The sequence below is a fragment of the Calypte anna genome, chromosome Z (genome assembly GCF_003957555.1).
Source record: "Calypte anna isolate BGI_N300 chromosome Z, bCalAnn1_v1.p, whole genome shotgun sequence".
Lineage (NCBI taxonomy): Eukaryota > Metazoa > Chordata > Aves > Apodiformes > Trochilidae > Calypte > Calypte anna.
The window spans coordinates 26,629,971-26,653,041 of record NC_044274.1 but is presented as its reverse complement, the minus strand read 5'-3'; the positions used below and the strand labels follow the sequence as shown (position 1 = coordinate 26,653,041).

At 38.6% G+C, this 23,071-nt stretch overlaps 1 protein-coding gene across 1 annotated transcript in view; it reads right to left on the bottom strand.

Moving 5' to 3' along the window:
- EPB41L4A (erythrocyte membrane protein band 4.1 like 4A) overlaps nucleotides 1–23,071 on the bottom strand; it is a 121,339-nt gene that overhangs the window by 1,157 nt on the left and 97,111 nt on the right. Inside the window, exons 14-22 of the mRNA XM_030467418.1 lie at nucleotides 21,406–21,489; nucleotides 18,908–19,018; nucleotides 17,180–17,227; nucleotides 12,835–12,912; nucleotides 8,753–8,872; nucleotides 3,238–3,285; nucleotides 2,530–2,598; nucleotides 1,519–1,629; nucleotides 611–692 (exon numbers count right to left, since the gene is read on the bottom strand). Coding sequence (XP_030323278.1) covers nucleotides 611–692; nucleotides 1,519–1,629; nucleotides 2,530–2,598; nucleotides 3,238–3,285; nucleotides 8,753–8,872; nucleotides 12,835–12,912; nucleotides 17,180–17,227; nucleotides 18,908–19,018; nucleotides 21,406–21,489 — 751 coding nt within the window. The remainder of the gene's footprint in view (nucleotides 1–610; nucleotides 693–1,518; nucleotides 1,630–2,529; nucleotides 2,599–3,237; nucleotides 3,286–8,752; nucleotides 8,873–12,834; nucleotides 12,913–17,179; nucleotides 17,228–18,907; nucleotides 19,019–21,405; nucleotides 21,490–23,071) is intronic.

The following is a 23,071-nucleotide window of genomic DNA, read 5'->3' as shown; positions in this document are numbered from 1 at the left end:
GCCTTTTTAGATTTCAGTAACATTAAAAAAATAAAGCAGGTAGACAGAAACCAAACAAAACAAAAGAAAACAAAACCAAAAAACAAACCAAAACAACCCTCCCCCCCCCCAAAAAAAAAAAAAAAAAAAAAAAAAAAGAAATAAACCAGAAAAAATAAAAGCAAAGCAATGCTTCAAAAGGACAAGCAACAAAACTCCAGGAATCTTTCTAAGAAGAGCCAAGTAAATGATAGTAGATTGTGATTACAACTGCAGCCCAAACACACTTCCACATTCTATGAAATTGTGAAAGTTGATTCTCCTCCTGTGGACAACAGGGTTTCATCTTAAGGAAACATTAGACTCAAATTGGGAAGGAGTCCTCCAGTAGCAGAAGCAGGTGTTCACAGGGGTATATGCTACAGAACTACATATATTTAGAAATATAATGTAAATATAAGCAAACATGTGAAATTTCAAGTCACACTTCTGCTGAAAAAAAACTCAGCCACCTTAATTTTCACTGAGGAAACCGAAGATCTAATTTGAATAAAGCACTAGACCCTCCTTCCAAAAAAAAAAAAAAAAAAAAAAAAAAAAAGACAATTGCAAAGAATGCACAATTACTAACCTGTTGAGTCAATTGGATACTGGGACCTTTCACATCTGAGGATCGTGTAACAGGCAGTGGAGGCACCAGATCAGTTTTTGCACTGGAATTACAGTGTTACAAAACTGATATTACTATACAAAGTAAAATGTAACTGTGCAGAGGAAGAATAATGAAACTGATTCAGACAGCTACAAAGGTCTAAAAGGCAAAATCCAAAATACTTATCCCCTGACTTTAGACATCTAAAAGCTATCATGCTGATCTTCAATAGTCAGTTGGCACGTTCAGGGCATGGGTCATTCCATCCCTTCTCAAGGGGCCTGACTCCTCCTGGTCACCAGAGTCTCCCAGCTTCATATGAAATGGGTCTCACCTCAAATAATTGGTGTGCCAGCCATTTGCAATTACCCTTCCAAGTGTGTGATACCACCAGGAAGTGTGCTGCTGATATTTAAGGCCTGAATAAAGGTGACAACAGGGCTGTCACTTTTCCATTCATAAGTACATTCTTTACACATCAGTCTTCTAGGAAGGATTCATCATTGATGGAAAGGGTTGCTCTACGTGTCCCATGAAACAAATTACAGAGTTAATACAGATGACATCTTAACTCTGTTAATGATGAGGGTATCTGGAAAGCAATTCGTGAGGTCTCATCCCATATTTAGCTCTGTGACCTACCACTGAAGAGCAATACCTTTGGATTTTTCAGTTTTTCCTCCTTCCAAGCAAGCCTCTGGGGCCCAGAACAGATCAGAAAAGTTTTCGTACTTCTAATCATTTATCTCTGAAGACCTACTATACAGAGGGTTGCCTGAATCCTGTGCCCACAACCAACCACATTTATGCCACTTCTATTCTGTCACCTCTGAACAACTTTTGGGCCACAGTAACCCAGTCCGTTGCTAATAATGACTTTCACATACTTCACTTCAGAGAGGACTGATCTTTCACCATCAGAGCACTGGGACCGCCGGTACTGACGGTAGCTTCGAGGGGAGTGTGAATGCCTAATGCGGATCGGGTCGCCTTGAGTCCTAAGAGACACAGAATTCATATCAATAAGTTAGTAAATCAGATCTTTGGCACAAAACCCATAAATTCAACTGCAGACTGAGAAATGCTTCCATTTTTTAAATTAAGTGTAACAGATAACTCTTTGCAGTGATTGAAATGAAAAGGCTGATAGTTTTCTTAAGAGAAAGAAACCTTCCTACTTGGAATTCAATGCTTTAAAAATGCAAAGGTCACAAACTGCCATGCCCATATTTGAGAATATAACAATCGAGTAAAGAATGCATTAATATATGGAGCTTTACCATCAATCTTTTCTATTTATTGGTGCTGTGAATACACATTGTAATGCAAACCAGGATCCTGCTTCTGCCACACACAGCTGCTTGTACTGACACATGGCATCCCAAATGGGCAATTACCACAGTGAAGTGGAAGTCAGTTCTTAAGAAATAACTATGCCCTGGCAGTTGCCCATGAAAAGCAAGGAAAGGGGTTAAACAAGTCAAACAGTGCCTTAGATGATCAGAATAAAAATTTAAAAGGAACCAGAAGTTTAGGAAATATATGGATTTGCTTGTCTGCATCCAACTGTCTCTGATTCTATAGTGCATAACATAAAACTGACTGATGGATGGCACAGGGACACATACAGAACATACAGGTATTCAGCAGGTTCACAAGTGCATGGAAGAGACAGAGAGAGATGAAGATGATTCTCTTCATATTTTGGAAAGAGAGAAATACTAAATTTTAAAATTATGAAGTATCCCCATGCAGCCAATTCTAGATGAGCATTTGGAGCTGATAAAAGCTTAGACATGATGTGTAAATTCACTCCTATTTCACTATGATGGAGTTCACGGTAAAATAAGAAAAGTAGGCTTTTATATTTCCAAAGAAAAATCCTGACATAAACTCACTCTATTTTAGTGTATGGAATTTCTTTCAATTGCTCCTCAGACAGGCCAGATGGATCCACAAGCTCCTTCCTAGAAAGGATTAGGCAAAGTAAAAAATGTTACAGCGGCTACCAACGACAAAAATGTCCCTATTTTTATTATATAATCTTAAAAGATTTACTGAACAAAGCTATTGTCAGCCTTGAAGCCATCTTAACATCAAGAAAATAACCACAAACTTATGAAGAAATGTGTCTAACTTCACTTTGACTGCTTCAGTGGCATGTCACATCCTGCTTTACCTTCCTCTCACCTTCCTGCATATCTGTTCTTGCTTTACAATACATATAAACCTTGTTTCTACTGGACATTGAATATGCTTTGGAATAGCTACCTTCCTAACTGGCAGTTCTGTAGCAGATGTGATCTCATCCTAGAAGAGTCAATATTACAAAAAAAGGACACTTTGGAAGCCACAGAGGAATAAATCTCTAAAATGCTGTATTCTTCATTCATAATTCATCTACATACAGTGGTCATCTGTATTCAGTGCATTCAGTGATCTGCAGTATCTTCTACACACAGCCAGTCATTAACACCAGCATAATTTATTGTGGCGCATAACTAAATCAGAAAGCAATGCTTTATACCCACAGAGGAGGGAGTGTGAATAAACTATTCAGGAGGCAAGCCAAGCAGTCACTCTGACCTCAAAAGGACTATACTTACTGAATATGTTTCCACAGTTCTTCTTTAGCTTGTACATCTGGGCTTCTCCTATATTTACCAACAAAGACAAGAAAGGTAGAATTGTGAAAAACATTGTCTGATGTGTGTCTCTTGAAATAACTTTTAACAGTGCAGACCCTGCTCAGAAATTACAGTAAATGTAACCCACAAGTGACTTCATTTTAAGGTTTGTTATCTCAGAAAATGTATTAAGCTTCATCACTTTACTTTCATCACTTTACAGCTGAATAGTAATGTCTTGAACTACAGGATTCCAATCTGCTAACCTTCATCTAGAGGATACATAAAATATAAACAGCAGAATTTCCCAAGCCAAATCAGTGATCAGCTATTGCTATTCCTTATCCATCTGAGGACAATGTGTTTTGAAATAAGACTTTTGTAAAAGGCCCTCAGAAATGTCCTACCGCCCACAGAGCCCTTTGTGAGCAGGTGAAGGGATAGGCCACACCAGACTGACACCCCAGTAATCCCCAGCCATTCACAGTAAGCACCAGTAAAGAGGACCCATTGCTCAGCTGAAATCACAGTTCAGCCTCTCTCTTTCTGTTAATTTCAAAGAAGGGTTTCTGTTTACTTAATTTGCTTCTGTGATGTCCAGGACAAAAAAAAAAAAAAAAAAAAAAAAAAAAAAAAAAAAAAAAATCAAACCAGCAACAACACACAGACACACACACACAGATATTTTAGCAGGTATTTCATTCACAAAGAAAGAATTTAAACAAATTATAATTTCTCTGCTGCAGCCATAGAGATGTAGTAAAGTAAGCTTGAATGGCATGCCTGACATTTTTCCACTAAATTACAGAAGGAACTGTCTCCAAACTGGATCCTGTTTATTTTTAATTTTCTGACTCTATTTTATTGGTGCAAAGTCACTCCTGTTACTAAAGCTGGTGAATTTGGAATTCATCAAAACCCATGAGGAGTAATTAGATTAAATACATATTTTATACAGTGGCAGGGACTGTATTTGCATGAAGAGATCAGATAACTTGTCACTGGGATCATATAAATGCAGTGTTGACTGCATTTGTTGTTGACAGCTAGACTGTTCCACACCAACTAAAATGTGAGGGATGCAACTTTTAAACAGATTCAGTAGGCACTAATGCTCCTACTGAAGTTTCTAAAAGATTGTCTTATACACTTTGCTTTTTTTTTTTTTTTTTTAATTAAACAAAAGGGACACTTGTTTTGGAGAGATACAATTCAAGTTTAAATGAAGATCAAGAAGGACAGCAGGATTCTGTATGGTAGTATTTGTTAAATCACCTCTCCCCTGCCCAGTGACAAAGCAGTATCAGAAATAATTCCAGACTGCTCCCTAGCATTAGAAGTTCCTTTTTTTTTTTTTTTTTTTTTTTTTTTTGTGTGTGTGTGTGTGTGTTATTTCATTGTTCCTGTGTTTGGCTCATTCCAGACTTCAGTCTTGGAACAATGTTCATGGACATCTATATTGCAGTAAATGTTTTACAGTTGATGTAAAGGCACACGACTTGGGGATGGTAATGCTTGGGGTGTTTGGGTTTTTTTAGATTTTATAGCTGCAGAAGTACTGAGAGATGTTAAGCTTATTGGTTTATAAGCAACCGAGTGAAGCCAAAGGGTGAGAAAGAACCTTTTATTTTTGATTCCCTAGTGGGACTAATACAAACTATCCATAACCTCGGACTCCAAGGTGGTGACTGCTTTCCAGGCAGCATGATGCAGCCACCCCAGGAAACTCCCATCCTTGACAGACTGCTCTGCTTTTTGTTCTGACTGTCCAGGTCCTGATAGCTACAGCTCTAAGTGGCTTGCAGTTGGGATTTTTCTCAGTGTTTAGAGATTTTTGTGGTTTAGTGTATGTTTCTTGTAATGCATTTAGTTTTCTCTGATCTTCACTTCTCCTATGTCTCCCTTCTCCTTTCTTGAATTTAGTTCCCTCCTTAAGTCGGTGCATCCTGTTTTAACTCTCTGATGCAGTAGGGAGGGATGCAGTGGCATTTAACAGCCTTTTTTCACCCCTCAGTTTTGAATTGATTTCTCCTTCTGTGCAGCCCCCTGCACACAAAAAAGCAGCTGCAAACCTTGCATTCACCCTGGGGATGGGAAGATAGGCATCCTCTTCTTTCTGAGGCTGAATGATCTGGCAGTGAGGAATGCAAAAGCTCCCTGAAGAAAGCCAGCTTCTTCAAGAAGGCTTTGTAATGCTTACAAGCCCTAGTTTGCCTGACGAAGAGAAGCCTCAAGGTCACTCCCAAACCCAGGATCTCCATAAAGCAGGGTATTGTGCACACCACTGATCCATCTGATCAGCTCACAGCTTTTACTTATTCATGAAATACAACAGTTGGGGATGTGGCCTCTCCTACAGTAAGAAATATTAATTCGTGGGCAGTGTGGAAACTGAGTCACCAAATAAGAAGTTATCTTCATTCTCCATTTTCTAGGAACTGTGCACCCTGTTTTCTGTGGCCAACTCCAGGCATTTAATGCTGTGGTGTCTGCCATTCTCCTTCCTTTCACCCCTACAGCTACACTAGTAAGAAGCCACTGCTGTAAAATGCAGTTTAGCGATATGACATCTCATGGGGAAAAAAAGAAGAAAAAAAAGAAAGGACAAACACAGTGGCTCCTCAGACCAAACTGTTTTTATGAATTCCCATCCTGGCATTAATTATTTTTAATCTGTTTAAGAAGTGTTACCATACTGGGATAACCTCACAACATTTATTCAAATAATTCTGCACAAAAGAATATCCAGAAATATGATACAAATGAAGTAACTTAATAAAGGCTTTTTCCTTCTAAAGTCTATTCTTGCCTCCTTTGAAGGCAAAATGAAGAAAAGCTTACACAAAGAAAGGTCTTTATAAGGTGAAATGTAGATATTGGATATACTGCACAGGAAATTCATGTTTGTATAGTTCTTATCAGCCCAAAACAAAGTAATCCTGTTAAATCTTTTAAGACAGATCACAATCCCTCTTCCACTTTGTTTCATTTTTTTATTGTGAATTGTTTTAGAACTCATAGTTTTCACACATCGTGTGTATCTGTATCAATAGCACAATTTGTATGCTAATCAGATTCTCTAATGCACAAGAAACCTAATAGGGATTCCCAGTAAATCATGAGTCTCTGAGGTTGTTTTTGTTTAGTTTTATTTCATTTTCACATTTTCACATTTCACAATTCTACACATTAATAAGGTCTGCATTATTTTTTGGGTCTCTACCTCCCCTTATTAATGTTTCAGTTTGAGTCACAAATGTTAAATTTAAATGGCCACAGAATTTTAATGGCCATTTTTCTTAATTAAAAAAAGCCCTTTGGCTACACAGATGTTTTACATGAACTCTTGAAAATAAACCCTGTAGAACTAGCATTGGGAGCTTGCTTTAGTTGCTGATTCCTTTAGGAGAAGAAAAGGTCAAATTCTTGTCAAATATTTTTATTCTTGACACTAAAGAGACACCACCTTAGCACCATCAATGATTAATATTACTCATTATCAGACAAATGAAATGCACTGTGCCAAGCACAGTAACAATCTTTCAGCCTTTACTTCATGCTTCCAAAGTGAACCCCTCATTAAACTGACTGCAATAAGGAACTTAATGTGAAAGGCTTATCTGTACGACTAAAATGAAGCTTTTGCAGCAACTGCTAAATGCACGAATTTAAATGACCATATGAGCAGATCTAAAAACAAAAACAGCCATCCCCTATGCCCTGGGGAATCACCTTTCCCTTCCTTCTTGACCCACATCCACTCATGTATGCAAACAGCTGAACCAAACTAAAATAAATTCTCTTATAACCTACTGCAGGTTAACAGCTAAATTCCCTTTGCTTAAAATTTTTTAAGCCCTTTGAAAGGAATTCCCATTTTACTTTTTTTAGTTCTTGTATATTTTAAGGACCTCTGCCATACTCTGGAGGTTTGATCTTATTTTGTTGTTTGCGTTTTGGTTTTTGAAATTGAAGAGTACAACAAAAAGAAGCAATACATTCATTACTAACATGATAGGGAAAGAATTACAAGCCATCAAAACTCTTCAGGATTCAAGAAAAAAGCCTAAAAGTTGGTTGTAAATTTAATCTAACCATTATTAACTGAGTACTCTTCCAACTTTAGAGTACTTTCTGCACATAGTAAGAGAATGTAATTCAAAGCTAATGGCTATATTTTTCAGATTCCATACATGTGAGTTTTAATATTCCTGATTTTTTTGTAATATATCATTGTATAATTACACCCAATAGCATTTGACTTTTGCACGGCTGAAAGTGAGCAAGCCTGTACAAAGCCAGTTACAATAGAAATTCTAACATTTAGAATTTTAATACTAAATTGTATTTATCATAAAAGAACAAAAACTTTACAGCATGAATCTGGAGTCAGAAACAATTTTTAGCAACACACCCAACTACGAACAGAACTCAAGTTGATTTTAACACTGAAAACTCCAGTGCATATTACAGTTTCCGTTTAATGAAATAACTGTTAAGGCACTACACAGTTTTTCTTGGTAAGTCCTAATATGACGGGTAAATTTAAAAAAAATATATATCAATGGGAAGTGGTTAGCTAAGTGTGCTGTTAGCATCAGGGCTGGCAATCAATCCGTGTTAGCCATGCAACAAGGTTGGAGATAGTTTCCAACACTGCTCTTCTTGCCTTTTCTCCCAGTGCCTCACAGTGGCTCTCCTGCACTCTTCAACACCCCTAGACCTGCCCTGGGCTTGCCCTGTCTGCCAGGCACACTGATGCTGGCACTGCTTTGGGTGGTTTGGATTGACTACTTGAGTGTCAGATTAGGCTGGACACAAACATAGTACAAAGCAGCATGTCTATACCCCGGAAACATTCCATTAGAAGAAAAACATGAATTAAGAGAAACCAGCATTTTCATTAATTTGAGAAAATTCATTTTGGAAGCTGATAATTTCACCATGTCAAAACTGGCTGTCAGCAGGAATAGAACAGCCTGGCAGCATGGAAATCCTGACATCAAAATGCAATAAATCACTGACTGCTGCTTGCCAGTGGTAATTTGACATGGAGACATCAGCAGCTAGTCTCATCTGGAAGAAAATCACAGACACATGACTAAACAAGTGTGCATGTGTTTCACAAAAATGCCTGCACCTATCACACAAAACCTGAATATTTTCAGAGACTGGCAGTGCAGAAGGGAAGTCACTGTCCTCATTACAGAACTAAAGCTCAGTGAGCCACAAAACCACGCAGGACTTCACCCGAATTCATGGTGATCAGCTCTGTTACAAAGCCCTTCATGTGATTCTTGTGCCTTAAAATTCAAATCACTAAACAAAGGGAATTTGACCACAAAGACAAATCTGCTAATGTGAGATATATGAAAGTCTGCATATGAAAGTCTCTGTTCCTTAGCACCCGAAAGCCACCCCCACACTGGATATACTCCTCCCATTTTTTGCATGTTACAACAGACTTGATTTTCATGTCAAAGAGGTTACATACGATCTAGATCTGTGTCTGGATCTCCGGTAGTTTGGATCTGCCTGGTTTTTCTCCTTTTGTCTCCGTAGCACAGCTTCCCACTGAGGAGCTGAGTCAACCATGTCATTCTCTTGCCGTAATCTGCAAAAAAGTACTGAAAGTTTAGTATGAAGTCTCTGATGCATATTCCAGTCCACCTCATTTACAGAAGCTGTAGCCCTCCAATCATGATATAGAACTCTACAACTGAAACTATTTCAAATAGTTTGTTGCAACACGCACATTCCTAGGATCCAGGCAAAATCCCTCAGGGATGCCCCTGGTGAGTTCCTGCTCAGAGGAAGCAATTCCTTCAGCCTGACCTGCCACAAAGCCCAGGATGCCCACAGATCTTCCTGGCATCCCCAAACACATAACCCTGACATTGCACTGCTGTGGCTTCAGCTGTTGTCTCTGCTTGTAGTCTTCTGCGAGACATGATATGCCTTTTATGCCTTCTTGAGTTTTGCTTGGTTTTGCTGCTGTTGTTTTGGGTTTTGTATTTTTTTAATCCACGAATCTATTACTGGAATGTAGTGCAGATTAAACCAACTGTCAAAATCTTATTAATTCAGCCCATTTGTTAGCAGGCTGAAGTAACTCCACAATAGCACAACCAGCCAGGCAAACCAATGTGCCAGCACTGGGCCGTTCAAAGCTCTACAGCTAAGGTGGAGCAAATGCATAATACTTGGTCACAGCAGAGAATTTAAAATTCAGCAGATTTCAAAACAACCCTGGAGACATCAGTCCAAGAGTATGTTCATTGATAGGATGGTATGAGCAGTACACTGAAGAAGCCAGAGGAGCTTAACAAAAACAGAAAGACTGAGAGGTAAAACAAGCAAACAAGCCAGCACAGATAAAGGGATGTGACTGATAGGAAATGCTGTTGTTACTCTTCACTACAGATGTACCCTTCACCATGAGTTTTGAATTGTATCAGGCTAAACTGGATACACAGGCTGCTGCTTTTCCATTCATCAGATCTTCTCTCATATGGGTAATGAATTTTGAGCTGGATCCCCAGCAATTGTAAATCACCACAACCCCACCAAATGGTACCAAGCATCTGGAGAAGAAGTCAACATCAGGCTTTGAATTCTAAGCAAGTCTTTTAAAACCTGTAATCTGGTGACATGGATTAACATAAACTTCTGTCTAAGGACTTAGTGAAAGAACTCACACAGCATTTCATTCTGAATAATCCAATTAGTGGAGACAGCAATCATCCCACATGGTATAAACACAGTCAACTACATCCCACATATGGCAATCCTTTGCACAAAAAGAAGACACATGTCTGTCTGACTCACACATGGGTGGTGTGTCCACCTGCTTGTCAGTACCTTAACCCACCTCTCCTAGACAACTATTAACAGGTCAAGTAGCCAGCTGCAGTTTAAGGGAGGCATTCAGATGCTTGCCATAAAACAGTAAGAAATAATCATTCTTGTCAGGAAGCCCACACAACACAGCAGACCACAAAGTCTCTGCTCTCAGACAGAGCACATGAGATCCTGCATCTCTGTATTTGAAATCACACTTCCATACTGACCATGAAGGAAATATCACTAAGGGTGAAAACACATCATTTCTGCTCTGGTCCACTCAACTGTAGAGTAGCATCTACCAATGCATGGCAAGCATGGTCCTTAGCAATGCAGTTATTTATCCCCAAATATTTCATATTTCTACTCTGCCTCCTTTCTGCTGCTTCTTGTAGCATATGAACAGTGAGCTACAAGACAAAAGGCAGGACATTGGGCACAGGCTGAAACACAGGAGGTTCCCTTTGAACACCAGGAAACACTTTTTCACTCTGCAGGTGACTGAACACGGGCACAGGTTACCTAGAAAGGTGGTGGAGTCTCCTTTGTTAGCGATGCTTGAAAACAGTCTGGGAACCCAGATGTAGCTGACATGCTTAAGCACAGGGATTGGACAGATGACCTCGAGAGGTTCCTGTCAGCCTCAACCATTTGGTCTTCCATAATTCTTGTATAATTCTTATAAGATGAATCTCCTAAGTGTATTCAAGTAGAAGACTATGCTCCAGCACATATTATCTACAACAATTTCAGCTACAACACTAAGAAAAGTAAGTATGTTTCTTCTGTGACTGAAATATGCCCATCATAGGTTCTTCCTTGATTTTGTACGAACACGTGCTTGGGATAAAGCACTCATATGATGGAGCAAAACCTCAAAGACTGATTAAGAGGAAGTAAAGATTTTCTCCCTAATCTTTTTTTAGTGTTGCAACCTCAGAAGTTCTCACCTGCACTTCTGTTTTTCCCTGCTAATTTGTTTTCATCTGATAAACAGTTCACAGTTATCTCTGCTTGTGTGAACAAAATGTTCTGTTCTTCTGTGATCAGAAACAGATTCTTTCAGGCAATGTGAAAGAAAAATTCTGCCATTTTATTCCAATAAAACAATACATGTTTGTTTGTGTCAGGGACTTGGGAATTAAATTAGTATTAATGTATGAAAGAGGTAAAACTTGAGTAATGGCAGTTGCAAGCCTCATTATATTGTCTCATTTAACCCTGTCAGGGCTGGCTCAACTCTGCTAAAGAGAAAGATATTCAGTGGCTGTGCCTTTTCAGCTTATTGTACTTCCGCTGTGGCTGCTAACAAAACACAGAAAATCATTACAACTGGTGATTTTTCTGCACCTGAGGACCAGGAACAAATCTCAGACCTCTAACTCATTTACTACTTGCGTACTAGTGTAATTCACTAAAAGTAGTGATTTCTTATCTGGTTCGATTTCAGGTGCTCACCTAAGAGATCCTGCAATGTTAATTTTTTTAAAGTATCTTGCATTCTGAAAAATGGAAAAACATAAAAACAATCAGCACAAATAGATCTTCTTCTTTTTAATTTTAAGTGGTTTTCCAAGGAGTGCAGAAAAGCTGGGAAAGGCCGTTTTATTCTACAGAAAATGATAAGTAGTACTAATCCTTCTTACAAATTGGATTTTATGTTACAAGAAGGTCTTAGAAACATTCATATGGTCAGTCTTTAAGTTCTTTCATCTGCTTGTGGTGCTCCCTGAGCAAGAAGTTTCACAGGAAGAATAAATAACCTAACAAGAGTGTTCTAAGAGCAAGAGATACAAAATACCATTTACCTAGTGATCACTGAAACTGTACTCAGCATTTCATTCAAACTTTGGAGCTCACCTGGAGAACGAATCTTCCATGCACACCAGGTTTTTTTTAACTAAGTATCTCACAAGACCATTCTAATTTATGTGAACTCTCATGTCTCAGATAGGCTTTATACAAGCCCATTCGAATGTCACAATGATTTTTTTGCATCTCTTTAAATACTGCAAGTCAAGCTTAAAATATTATTATACTGAGCATTTATGCAGCACTAACTACCCTATAATAATTCCTAAGAGCTTCCAAAAATCTGGAAGTGGTTTATTACTAATAGTACTGCATATCCAACAAGAAAAAATATAACAATTTGTACAGACAGCTTCTTAGAAAATCTAAGCCATTCCTCTACTGCCCAGAGACATTTATCTTATGCTCTGTATATGCAATATGAAGTAATTCTATGTGCTTTTAAAAATACTTTTTCATAAATAACCATCAAATGGTGTTATCTCAAGTGCAGCATAAAAGTTGAAGTTTTAAAAGATTTTTTTACCAACAATTAATCAGTTGTTATGCTCTTTTCATGAGCAACAAGAAAAACAGAATATAAAACCAAAACTTGCCAGCACCAGTTGATGCTGTAAATACATTATCATCACCAATATCAACTTCATTTGCATTAACAAAACAAATATTTTGTAAATGTGACCCATATTTGAATTTCATTAATGGGTTCCTCCCAAGGAACAGGAGGGTATGCATTCATTGCATACACTGATGGTGTATATGTTTTTTATGATGATCTCATTTAAAAAGGACATCAATCTGCCTCAGGAGGACTGTATTCATATAACATGCAAGTGTCATTCTTACTAGGTCTGTCTCAGAAAAGTCCACCTTCATTTGTTTGTGTTCCATGTGTCTGTATCTAAAATATATAAAGGTTACCTGTTCCTCTTTTTCCGATGTTCTCTGTTGGAATTTTCTGATTCACTGCCACTGCTGGTGTTACAGCGAGACCGTGATCTGGAGAGAAGAAAAGCAACATCTCAAGAATAATTATCTACTATCAGAATTATCAGAAGTGCTGAAGTTCTAAACAAGGAATAAACAACACTATAAAGAGCATGAAAATCAAAATTAAAATACTATAGAGGCCTTGCCTATGCCTGAAAAGTGTACTATTTGTTTCTCATTAATTGATTTGGAATACCTCCTTCAAAAGTCGTACAGCCTGCATGCAGTGTTAGCTGAGTGCTATTTTGCTTTCGAATCACTGCTCTGCATTTTTATTTTCTTTTATCTCTCAGCATTCTTTGTGTGTACACCACAGTGACATGTTTCTTCCAGCTGTGAAATGTTTTATCTTTAAACTGCATGCATTATGGCTCTTCTTCTTGGTTACTGTGGGGCGTCCAACAGAAACAGCACAGTAATTTTGATTTTGCAGGCAAAATCAAATGCTCATCAGATCTGTCTTTTTCGATTCACTTCAACTTCCATCTGGCTTCTTGTAAGTTCATATCATTTTTCAACTGTCATGCAGTATGAAGAAACACCACAGACACTATGACTCTATTGATCTTCATAAATACAGATAGGTTGAAGTGCACACATTGGCAGGTATTTCAGCACCATTTTGGGATGATACAATGCACAATTACAAAGATGGTGTGTCATGTTTGGCAAATGAAATAAAGCAGCAACTTCTGTATCACCTCAGACTGCAAGGCTTCAAATGATTAGGTGACATTAGCAAGGACAGGTAACCTGAGATGATTACAAAGAAATTATTTATGAAACAAGAAATCAGATTAGAAAACATAAAGCCCTGATGGAGTTAAATCTGGCCAGGGACATTAGAGATAAATTATAGAAAAGGATTCAGATAAATGACAGAGAAAGATATAAAATGAGAGAGAATGGGGGGGACATTTTGGAGGGATACAGGTGACCTGGTTACTGAGGATACAGAGAAGGCTGAAGTACTCAAAAAATTCTTTGCTTCATTCTTCACTGGTAAACTATGTAAGGCACACCACCCAAGTCAAAGAAGGCAATGGCTGGGTCTGGAAGAGTGAAGAACTACTGAGAGTAAGTAAAGATCAGGTCTGGGAACACCTAGAGAACCTGGAAGTGCACAAGTTCATGGGACCCGATGAGACACATCCACAGGTCCTGAAGGATCTGGCAGCTGAAGTTGCTAGGCCACTAGCCATCATATTTGTGAAGTCATGGCAGTCTGAAGAAATTCCCACAGATTGGAAAAAGGGAAACATAACCCCCATATTTAAAAATGGGAGCAAAGAAAACCCAGGGAACTACAGACCAGTAAGTCTGTACCAGGTGCAATCCTCCTGGCATCTGCACTGAGGTACATCAAAGACAGCAAGGTGGTTGGTGACATCCACCATGACTTCACTAAGGGCAAATTTAGAGGCCTTCTGTGACACAGTTACAGCTCTGGTAGACAGGGGAAAAGCAACTGATGTCATCTATCTGCACCTGTGCAAGGCATCTGACACTGTTCCTACATGACATCTTTGTCTCTAAGATGGAGAGACATGGCCTGGATGGACGGAGCATTTGGTGGATAAGGAGCTGGCTAGAAGATTGCACCCAAAGAGTTGTGATCAATGGCTCCATGTCCAGCTGCCCTACAACTGCAGGAAACCTTACATGCCCCAAAAGATGGCTTCCCTCCTCCCTCCTCCAAATCTATTCAGATGTTTAATAAATATTCCACTTTTCTTGAATCTCAGTGTTACTAGATCATTTGAGCAATACTGTTCTTTTATACTTGAGGTTATTGAAGTCTGTTCCCCTACATTTCCCAGCACCAGTATTTTCTTCCTCTGATTCAAGAAATTTATCTTGTAAGGTACCAAGCCAGCAAAAATCACACAGTCACAGAAGTGCAAAATAAAACATACTATTTCCTCAGATTCAAGAAAAGCCTTTTTCTAGTTTTTAAGGAAAGGAAATGTGTCAGTGGCTGACACACTAGAAGGCTGTGCTGCCATTCATCAAGACCTAGAAAGGCCGGAGGGCAAATGTAGAGTCTTACATCTGGGGAAAACCACTCCATGTATGTCCAAGTGGATAAGAGGATGACCAAGAGCCAACAATGTGCCCTTGTGGCCAAGAATCTAATGCATTAGAAGGGGTATGGCCTGTAGTTCAAGAGATCCCCCTCTACTCTGCCCTAGAGAGGCCACATCTGGAATATTGTGTCCAGTTCCCCTCAGTTCCAGAAGGACAAGGAACTGATTGAAAAAGACCAGCACAGAGCAACCAAAATGATGAAGGGAATGGAACATCTCCCTTATGAGGAAAGGCTAAGGGAGCTGGGGCTGACTGAGGGGTGACCTCATTAATACATACAGATATGTAAAGCGTGAGTGTCAGGAGGATGGAGCCAGTCTTTTCTTAGTGATGACCAATTCTAGGACCACAGGAGGTTCCGCATAAATATAAGAAAAAGCTTTTTCACTGCAAGAGTGACAGAACTCTGGAACAGGCTTCCCAGTGAGGTTGTGGCTTCTCCTTCTCTGGAGACATTCAAAACCCACCTGGACACGTTCCTGTGTGACCTACTTTAGATGATCCTGCCCTAGCAGGTGGTTGGACTCGATTATCTCTCAAGGTCCCTTCCAACCCTGAACATTCTGTGATTCTGTGTGAAATCTGATCCACCTTTTGGATACTGAGCATCAAATTACATTGTGTTCCCTATCAGAAAAGCACTTTTGAGGTTACAGAAGGGCTGCTCATGTCAGATAAGTGGCAGCTGCTCATTCTGGCTGTCGGAATATTATCTTTCACTACTAAACATCAGCTTTTACTGAACTGAACTTAATAAAATATCAAAAATAGAAATAAAGGTGGTTTCCTAAGTCAGGTCCAAGAACACATGAGGTCATCCTGATCTTTACAATTATAAAGCACCTTTCATTCTTTTTTCTTGTGTTTTCTTGGTCATGCAATGTATTTGGGTATATACATATATATATATATATTTGGTATTTTTGTAGATGGTATAACTATATGGTCTGACACAAGGAGCAAAAATGAAGGCATGATCTGTTTGTCAAGACAACAAATGCAGACCAAGAGGTGGCTTAGGGGGTAAGGTGAATTGCAGGATTTGGTATTTCAGAGAAATAGATGACAGAGAAGGGTCATGTTCTAGCGCAGTCCTTTTCTGATTAAAAAGAAAAGAGAATAGCCAAACAGTGAACAAGTGTAAAAGGTCTATTCCAATATACAATGATCAACTTGTACACTTGTAATGTAATAGAGCAGGCACAGCCTTTGGGAAGAGGTCCTCTCTGAGCATTAGGGTTTTGGTCCTGAGATGCCTAACTAAAATCTCTTCGGTTTATGAGCTGGGCATCTACCACAGGACAACCATCAACAGCATGTAATTGTAGCATATTTCTGAGAAATTATCTCTTGTTTTACAATAGGTACAATATATGTGAACACTCTTCCTGACTTCCTATGATTGTACCTGAGATGTCTGTATCTCTGCCAGAGCTCCTTCCCTGTGCTGCAGCAGTGAATCACACCCTGGGAATGCCCACTCCCCTTTGCAAGCTTCAGGAGACTCTGACACTGAAATTTACTGCAGTTTCTTCTTCCCAGCCACCAAGGCAGGAGCACAGGAAGGAATAAAAGCACAGCACAGTCATGGCAGACAGATGTGGCACTAGAGAACTCCAGATGGAAAAATCTGTCAAAAACTGAAGCTGCCGAAGGATACAACCAAGTTCACACCAGCTTTTACTTGGAAATGTGACAATTAGTAAAGACTGCACAGGGAAAAAAATAATGTGCAAGAGTAAAGTGAGAAAACTGTAGGAAGTCATGTATGTCTCTAATCTCAAGGGGTTTTTTAACAATTAATTTCCAATTATAGTGCACTTGCTTTCAAAACAGATTAATTAAAAGTGGACTGAGAGGATGCAGAACCCAAAACAAAATCTGCATATGCAAAATTCAAAATCTAAATATTCCATAATTGACTTTCAAGTGACAGGCAAGCCTTTATTAAACATCCACAACCCACAGTAACAATATGCAAGGCAGTGTGTAGGAATCTGTGCTGTGATGAGCTATGCTACAGTGTTTTAGGAAAGGTAATACAGGACATAAAAGATTAAATGTTCAGTACATAAGCCTTTTAAACATTTAACAGGATGGAGAAAGAAAGGGAGAGGGGATAGAGGGAACTAAAATATGATCAATACCTCCACTATCATTTAATGGCTGCTATGGATTGCATATTTACCTTCTCCTTTGCTTTAAATCTGAATCTTCACCACTGTTTTGATTTTTCCTGTGACATTAAGGAAGTTTTAATGAAATGTCACCTTATACAAATACAGAAAACTTCCTATTGAAAAACAAATCAAAACAAACAAGAAATCCCCAAAAACAAAAAAACAACCCAACCAAAAGAAAAGCCAAACAACAAAAATAACCCCTAAGTCAAACATAAAGACAACAAAACTTTAATAAGGTTTCTTCTTCTTTTCCAGCACGACTTAAGGCAGAAAAAAACAGGGCATGGTTTTGTTTTAAACTTTGCAAGTCAGCTCTACAGTAAGTTGTACAGTCATGATCTCATTCAAGCTCTCATTGCAAACCTCAGTCTTGCAAGGTTAAGCACAGTGGGCTGGCCCTTAGATTTTCCTACTGTTTCCAGCCTAGCAAAGCCTAACATTTTCTTCTTAATTCCAGTAATGACTGCATAAACAACATGAATATTGTTATTAAACAGCTGAAAAAGGAAAGTGAATCAATAAAATCAAGATGCAGGAAGAAATAATTAGGTAAGAATCTACCTGCTATTGTCAGTCTTCACCGTCTGACACACGAGATAAGACTTTTAAAAACATTTTGCTGGTCTGCTGGCCCAAGAGAAAACCTGATGTTGGCATGATGACCTGTCTACCAAGTACATCAGCCAAATGCAAATCCCAGATGATATACACTAAATATGTCAAAAAATCTTCTACTGCATAGTGCCCTGTAATTTCCTTGGTACAAGACAGTTTTGCACTACACTTCTCTATTCCTTTTTGTTTGTTTTTACAGAGCCCAACAAGTTATTCTGGCAATGACACTATTAATGAATCAGAAAACCCACTCAGGAAACACATTGACATTAACACTTACAAGGGCTCTATCCAACAGGGTAAATCAACATAACTCTATTGACCTAGAGAGAGCTGCACAAATTTACTTTAACTCCTGCATTAGGTCACTAACCGTACACCACGAAGGAGTTTTTTCACTCCTGTTTTAGGCAGTTAATGGCAGATAAAAGGTCTGCAGCAGTTCAGAAACCTGACACTCCAACAACTTCACACCAAACTAGACTTCCTTGTAGAGATACCTGCATTGTCAGAGATCCCTTTGCAAACCCTGGCTTTGGAAGCCAAACAGGTAATCACTTCAGACATGTCAGAAGGAGATGCAGCTCTCAAGCAATGGCTAACAAGGCAGTTCTGGAAGACTTTGGTGATGAATATGGCCCAGTAGCTATGCTTGCCTATACTTCAAAATAGACCACAGCACCAGGCTACCTCAGCAATGAAAGCCACTTCTCAGCAGGACACACTACACCAGGTAAGATGTAGTCTCTCAAAATTGTATCATTTCAGAACTGTCCCTGTAATTTGCATTTTGAACATACTCCTGGAATCACAGCAGAGAATCTCCATCTATCTCATTTTATTTTCCTAAATTACTGAATTCAGCACATCCTCATTAAAAGCACATTAACTACCTCATAGTTCTGTTTTTACTAGTATTATATCTAATGAAAATTCATAGGATTGCTGAAGACAAATCTATGGCTCATTCATTTAATCTTTGTTGCACTAACAACTAGTTAACTAACAACCGGGCCAGGATCCATTTGTGTCTCCAATAGTCTTTACTGAACACATACCATTCAGAACCTCAAGCTTTCTCCTGTGGCATGCTAACAGTAATTAACCCAGGGTCTTACCTCCTCCGGACTGGCTGCCCAGGCTCATTCTCACTGCCCCCTGATGGCCTTCGCCGAGGGTTGGGAAACTTTGGTGATTTGTTGCGGTCACTGGGAGAGTTATACAGCCCACTAGAGTTAAAAATGAAGAGCAAATAGACAGCTTTGAAACTTCCAGGCCATTTAGGATAGCTGAGATTCGGTCCACAAAAATGAAAGGGCTCCTCACACATTTATATACATATTCAGCTATACATGTACCTGTGTGTGTAATGTAAATACAGATGTTATTTCCATCAATAAATATTTTACACTAAACATCGAAAATGTCAGAGAGAGACCTCCTAGCATTGCCAAGCCAACAGCTCTCAGCTTACAAAATATAGAAACAAGTATATACTTTTTTTACTTTTACCATAATAACATTTCTGCACTTTTGTAAGAGTTATCCAACCCAAATGCAGCTCTACTCTTTCTGTTCTCCATGGATGGAAACAGTGCTCTCACCATGACCCACATCTTCACCACAGAGCTAATGCTTGGGACTATGAAACTACCTTGGTTCTATTTTCTCTGTTGTTCATCCAAGCAACCCTCTGCCAATGATGCGGTGGTGTTGTAAAGGTTCAGGTTATTTACTTAAGCCTTGATGGGACCTAGTGAGTTGGGTTGTAAATGAATTAGATGCAGGCTATTAAATGTCTGTATAAATAATCTCATATGGAAAATCCTGTGATCCGTTCCTACAGAAGTGTGAGGACCTTTTCCATCAGTGTAATAGAGACTGTGGTAGAGTAACTATCACTCTAAGGTTGTCCACTGATAACATTCCACAATTTATTGAAGGAAAGATGCTAAACACAACCACACATCTTAATATTACTTAGGCACTTTCACAACAGCTATGTGGTAAACATGATATTCTCACCGAATTCCAGTTTAGCTATTTCTTTCTCCTTTCCTAAAACACTCTGGACTTTAAATACATTCTTCCTCACCTGCTCCTGCAGACTGCTGATTACTGCTTACTGTGTGCTTCACCATTGAAAATTTGCCACAGTTCATTTCAATTACAATTATTATTAGAAGCTGTGAAAGCCTCGGTGCAGCATGCAGTCTACTTATGTGTCTGAAACTACACAGCCCTTTTAAATAGCTGAACTTGCAAAAATGTAATCATACCTGTCTTTGAGGGATCTAACTTCCTGTTACCCTGAGAGCAATTTTAACACTGGAGATACACAACATGACAAGCTTGCAGCACTTCCTCTTTATAAGTCACAAATAAACATCTATCCTAGCAGCAGAATATTTATACACTGACTTGCCCTTACTTTGAAAACACAGAATAAAACCAAAAGATACAGCATATAGATCTGAATCGTGATTAAAAAACCATGACAGTTCTGGATTACACTTAATGTGACATCTACTTCAGTGTCTTGTTCCAACAGTGGTCATAAACAATCGCCTACAAGAAGCAAAAACTTTAAGTATGTATGGTATCTTCCCAGTGCTTTCTCAGTCCCATGCTATTCCCAGTCCAGAAGACTTAGTGAGAGAGCTGCTCTACTTCTGTCTTCAGAAGCCCTGGGGGATTTCTCCTCTGTGACTCACCCAGCTTCTCTCTGGAATCCACTAACTTTTATTATCTCTTGTAGAGGAGAACCACAGGTATCCTATCATTGAGTTACTACTCACCACTTTTCTCAATGCTTTTAAACCACCCCCAAATATCTTCATCTGAAGCTGCACCCTTCTGAAGCTGGAAAAATACAATTTTGACCTCTTTCTCCTCTCTCTGTACAACTCATTCTAGACCACATTCTGTGAAATTATCTCTTTTCCAGACTGAAGGAAGTGTTCTGCCTGGCCTCTACAGTTGCTCATTGTACAGATTTCCTGCACAGCCATTCACATCTTTGATTACTCTTGCTGGCCCTCTTGAAGCCTTTTCCTTTTCCTGAGATAAGGACTTCAGAACTGCACTCACAGTTCATGGAGCAAACATGTGATCCACAGATTTATGTAACGGCATAATGCTGTTCTCTCACTTTTCTAATAATTACTAATTGTGTTTTTGACTCCTACATAGTTGGTGTTTTCATTAAGTTATCCACCATAACTCCACAGTACCTCATTTTGACTCATCACTCAAACTTTGTGTGACTTTCTGCCACTCTTCACAGACAACTTCCACTCTCACTATTCTAAACAATTTTGTACCATCAACAAATTTTATCACTTTTTTGCCAGGTCTTTGATAAATATACTCAATAGCAGAGGTCTGTGAAGAGATGGAAAAAGCTACTAGTGACTCTCACACAGTGACCACTTCCTTTTATACCTATTTTCCTAATTTTTAACAGATTATTTGTCCATGACAGGAGCTATCTGCTTCTATTGAATACAGGTTTATTGTGACCCCATTGACAAATTAATATAAAATGTCAGCATCCTTCAATCTATTGCTATGGCATGATATCTACCAATACATAAGACATCATGCCTCGCCTTACCTCTGTGGGCCATTTTCCTCCCACGGTGCACCTGTTTTACTTCTTTGGGTTTCTGGACTGTTTTCATTTTTCATCTTTCTAAAGCTAAATAAAAGTACAGACATATATATTTGAAACCCATTGTGTACATGTTCTCTTCCCTTGACCACTTAAAAAATAATCTTAAAAGACATACAGTCATTACAACTACACTGGCATACACCTACTTGCCTGCTATGTAAAACAGGGCAAATAGCTGCTACACTGAAGAATCTCTGCTACAAAGAGAGATTGGAAGAAAGAAAACAAAACAAAACAAAAAAGCCAAACGAACAAAACCCAAACCTGAATATCAGCTCTAGAAGCTCATAATTATGGCAGCGCTGAGTCAGAAAAAAAGGTCAGTCTTGTATCAGAAAAAAGAAAGAGAACAGATGCTTAGGCAAAAAGCCTAACAGTAGGGCAAATATACAATATGCTCTTGAAGCACATTGTATATGCACATATTCCACTATATGAAGTTAACAGATCATTGAATGAGAGGCTTATATTTTACATAGCTCTTGATGGAACTTTCTTTCATGGGTTTACTTAAACACCTCTTGGACTTTTTTTAATTTCTGTTCCAGAACTGTATGTTCCAGTACTTAATCATGGCACAAACAATTATTTAATTTTGTTTCAAAACTTCCACCTGGTTCAAATCCTCCATCCTGTGTTCCTTGCTAGTTCTGTCCTTATAAAAGAAAAAAAAACATATAAATGACTGTTCCCTCATCATAAACTCCACCTCATATATTTTTAATACATTTTTAACAACTGTCTCATCTTTTTTCTAAGCGAAGAATATCAGACTACTTAATCTCTCCCAGGATAAGAATCTCCACATACCTCTAATTATCCTTATCATATTTCCCTACCATTTTTCTAGGTCTAGAGTACCTTCTTTAAGATGGGACCAACAAAGGCAGTAGTAATAACTATTCAAAACATGACAGACTACAGGTTCATAGAACAGTATATTATTTTCATTCCTTCCCCAGTAACTCCTTATGTTTTCTTTTTACTAGGCACTAGGCATATATTTGACAGCATTAAAGATCTGTTTTCACTGACTTCTGCAAGTTAAGGTACCAGCACAGTCAAGATGGTCACCTGGCTTAAGACATTTATCACTCTAACTGGTCTCCCATCATACCTGCAGGAGACGGAGGGGAAACAGCAGGATGCTCCAATTATTCCTTTATTTCTACCATTCTCACAGTGTCAGGTTTTATAACCTCCAAACTGTTAATGCTCTTAAGATAGAGTACTCAATGCCGTTTCAAAAGGAAGGTGGCTAAAGCATACTTTTGCATTCATCTTCTCACTAATGTAGTCATTAGCCATGCTGTTTCTGCACTGTATCTTTCCAAAATGCAACTTTATCAGGAAAAAAAAAAAAAAAAAAAGAAAAAAAGAAAAAAAAAGTTCACAGATACTTGCAGAGAGGAGGACAAAAGCCAGAGTTCTTTGCCCAGAGCAGGAAGTGACAGACTTGACTTTATGAAGAAATTGTGGCTACATAACTCACTAATCCACTTTTAACCTCAGCCATCAGATCACTAAGTTAATAATTTGATTCTCACGCAGGGAACAAAATACAAAGCTACAGTTAGTCAGCAGGAAAAGAAATTAAATTTTACTT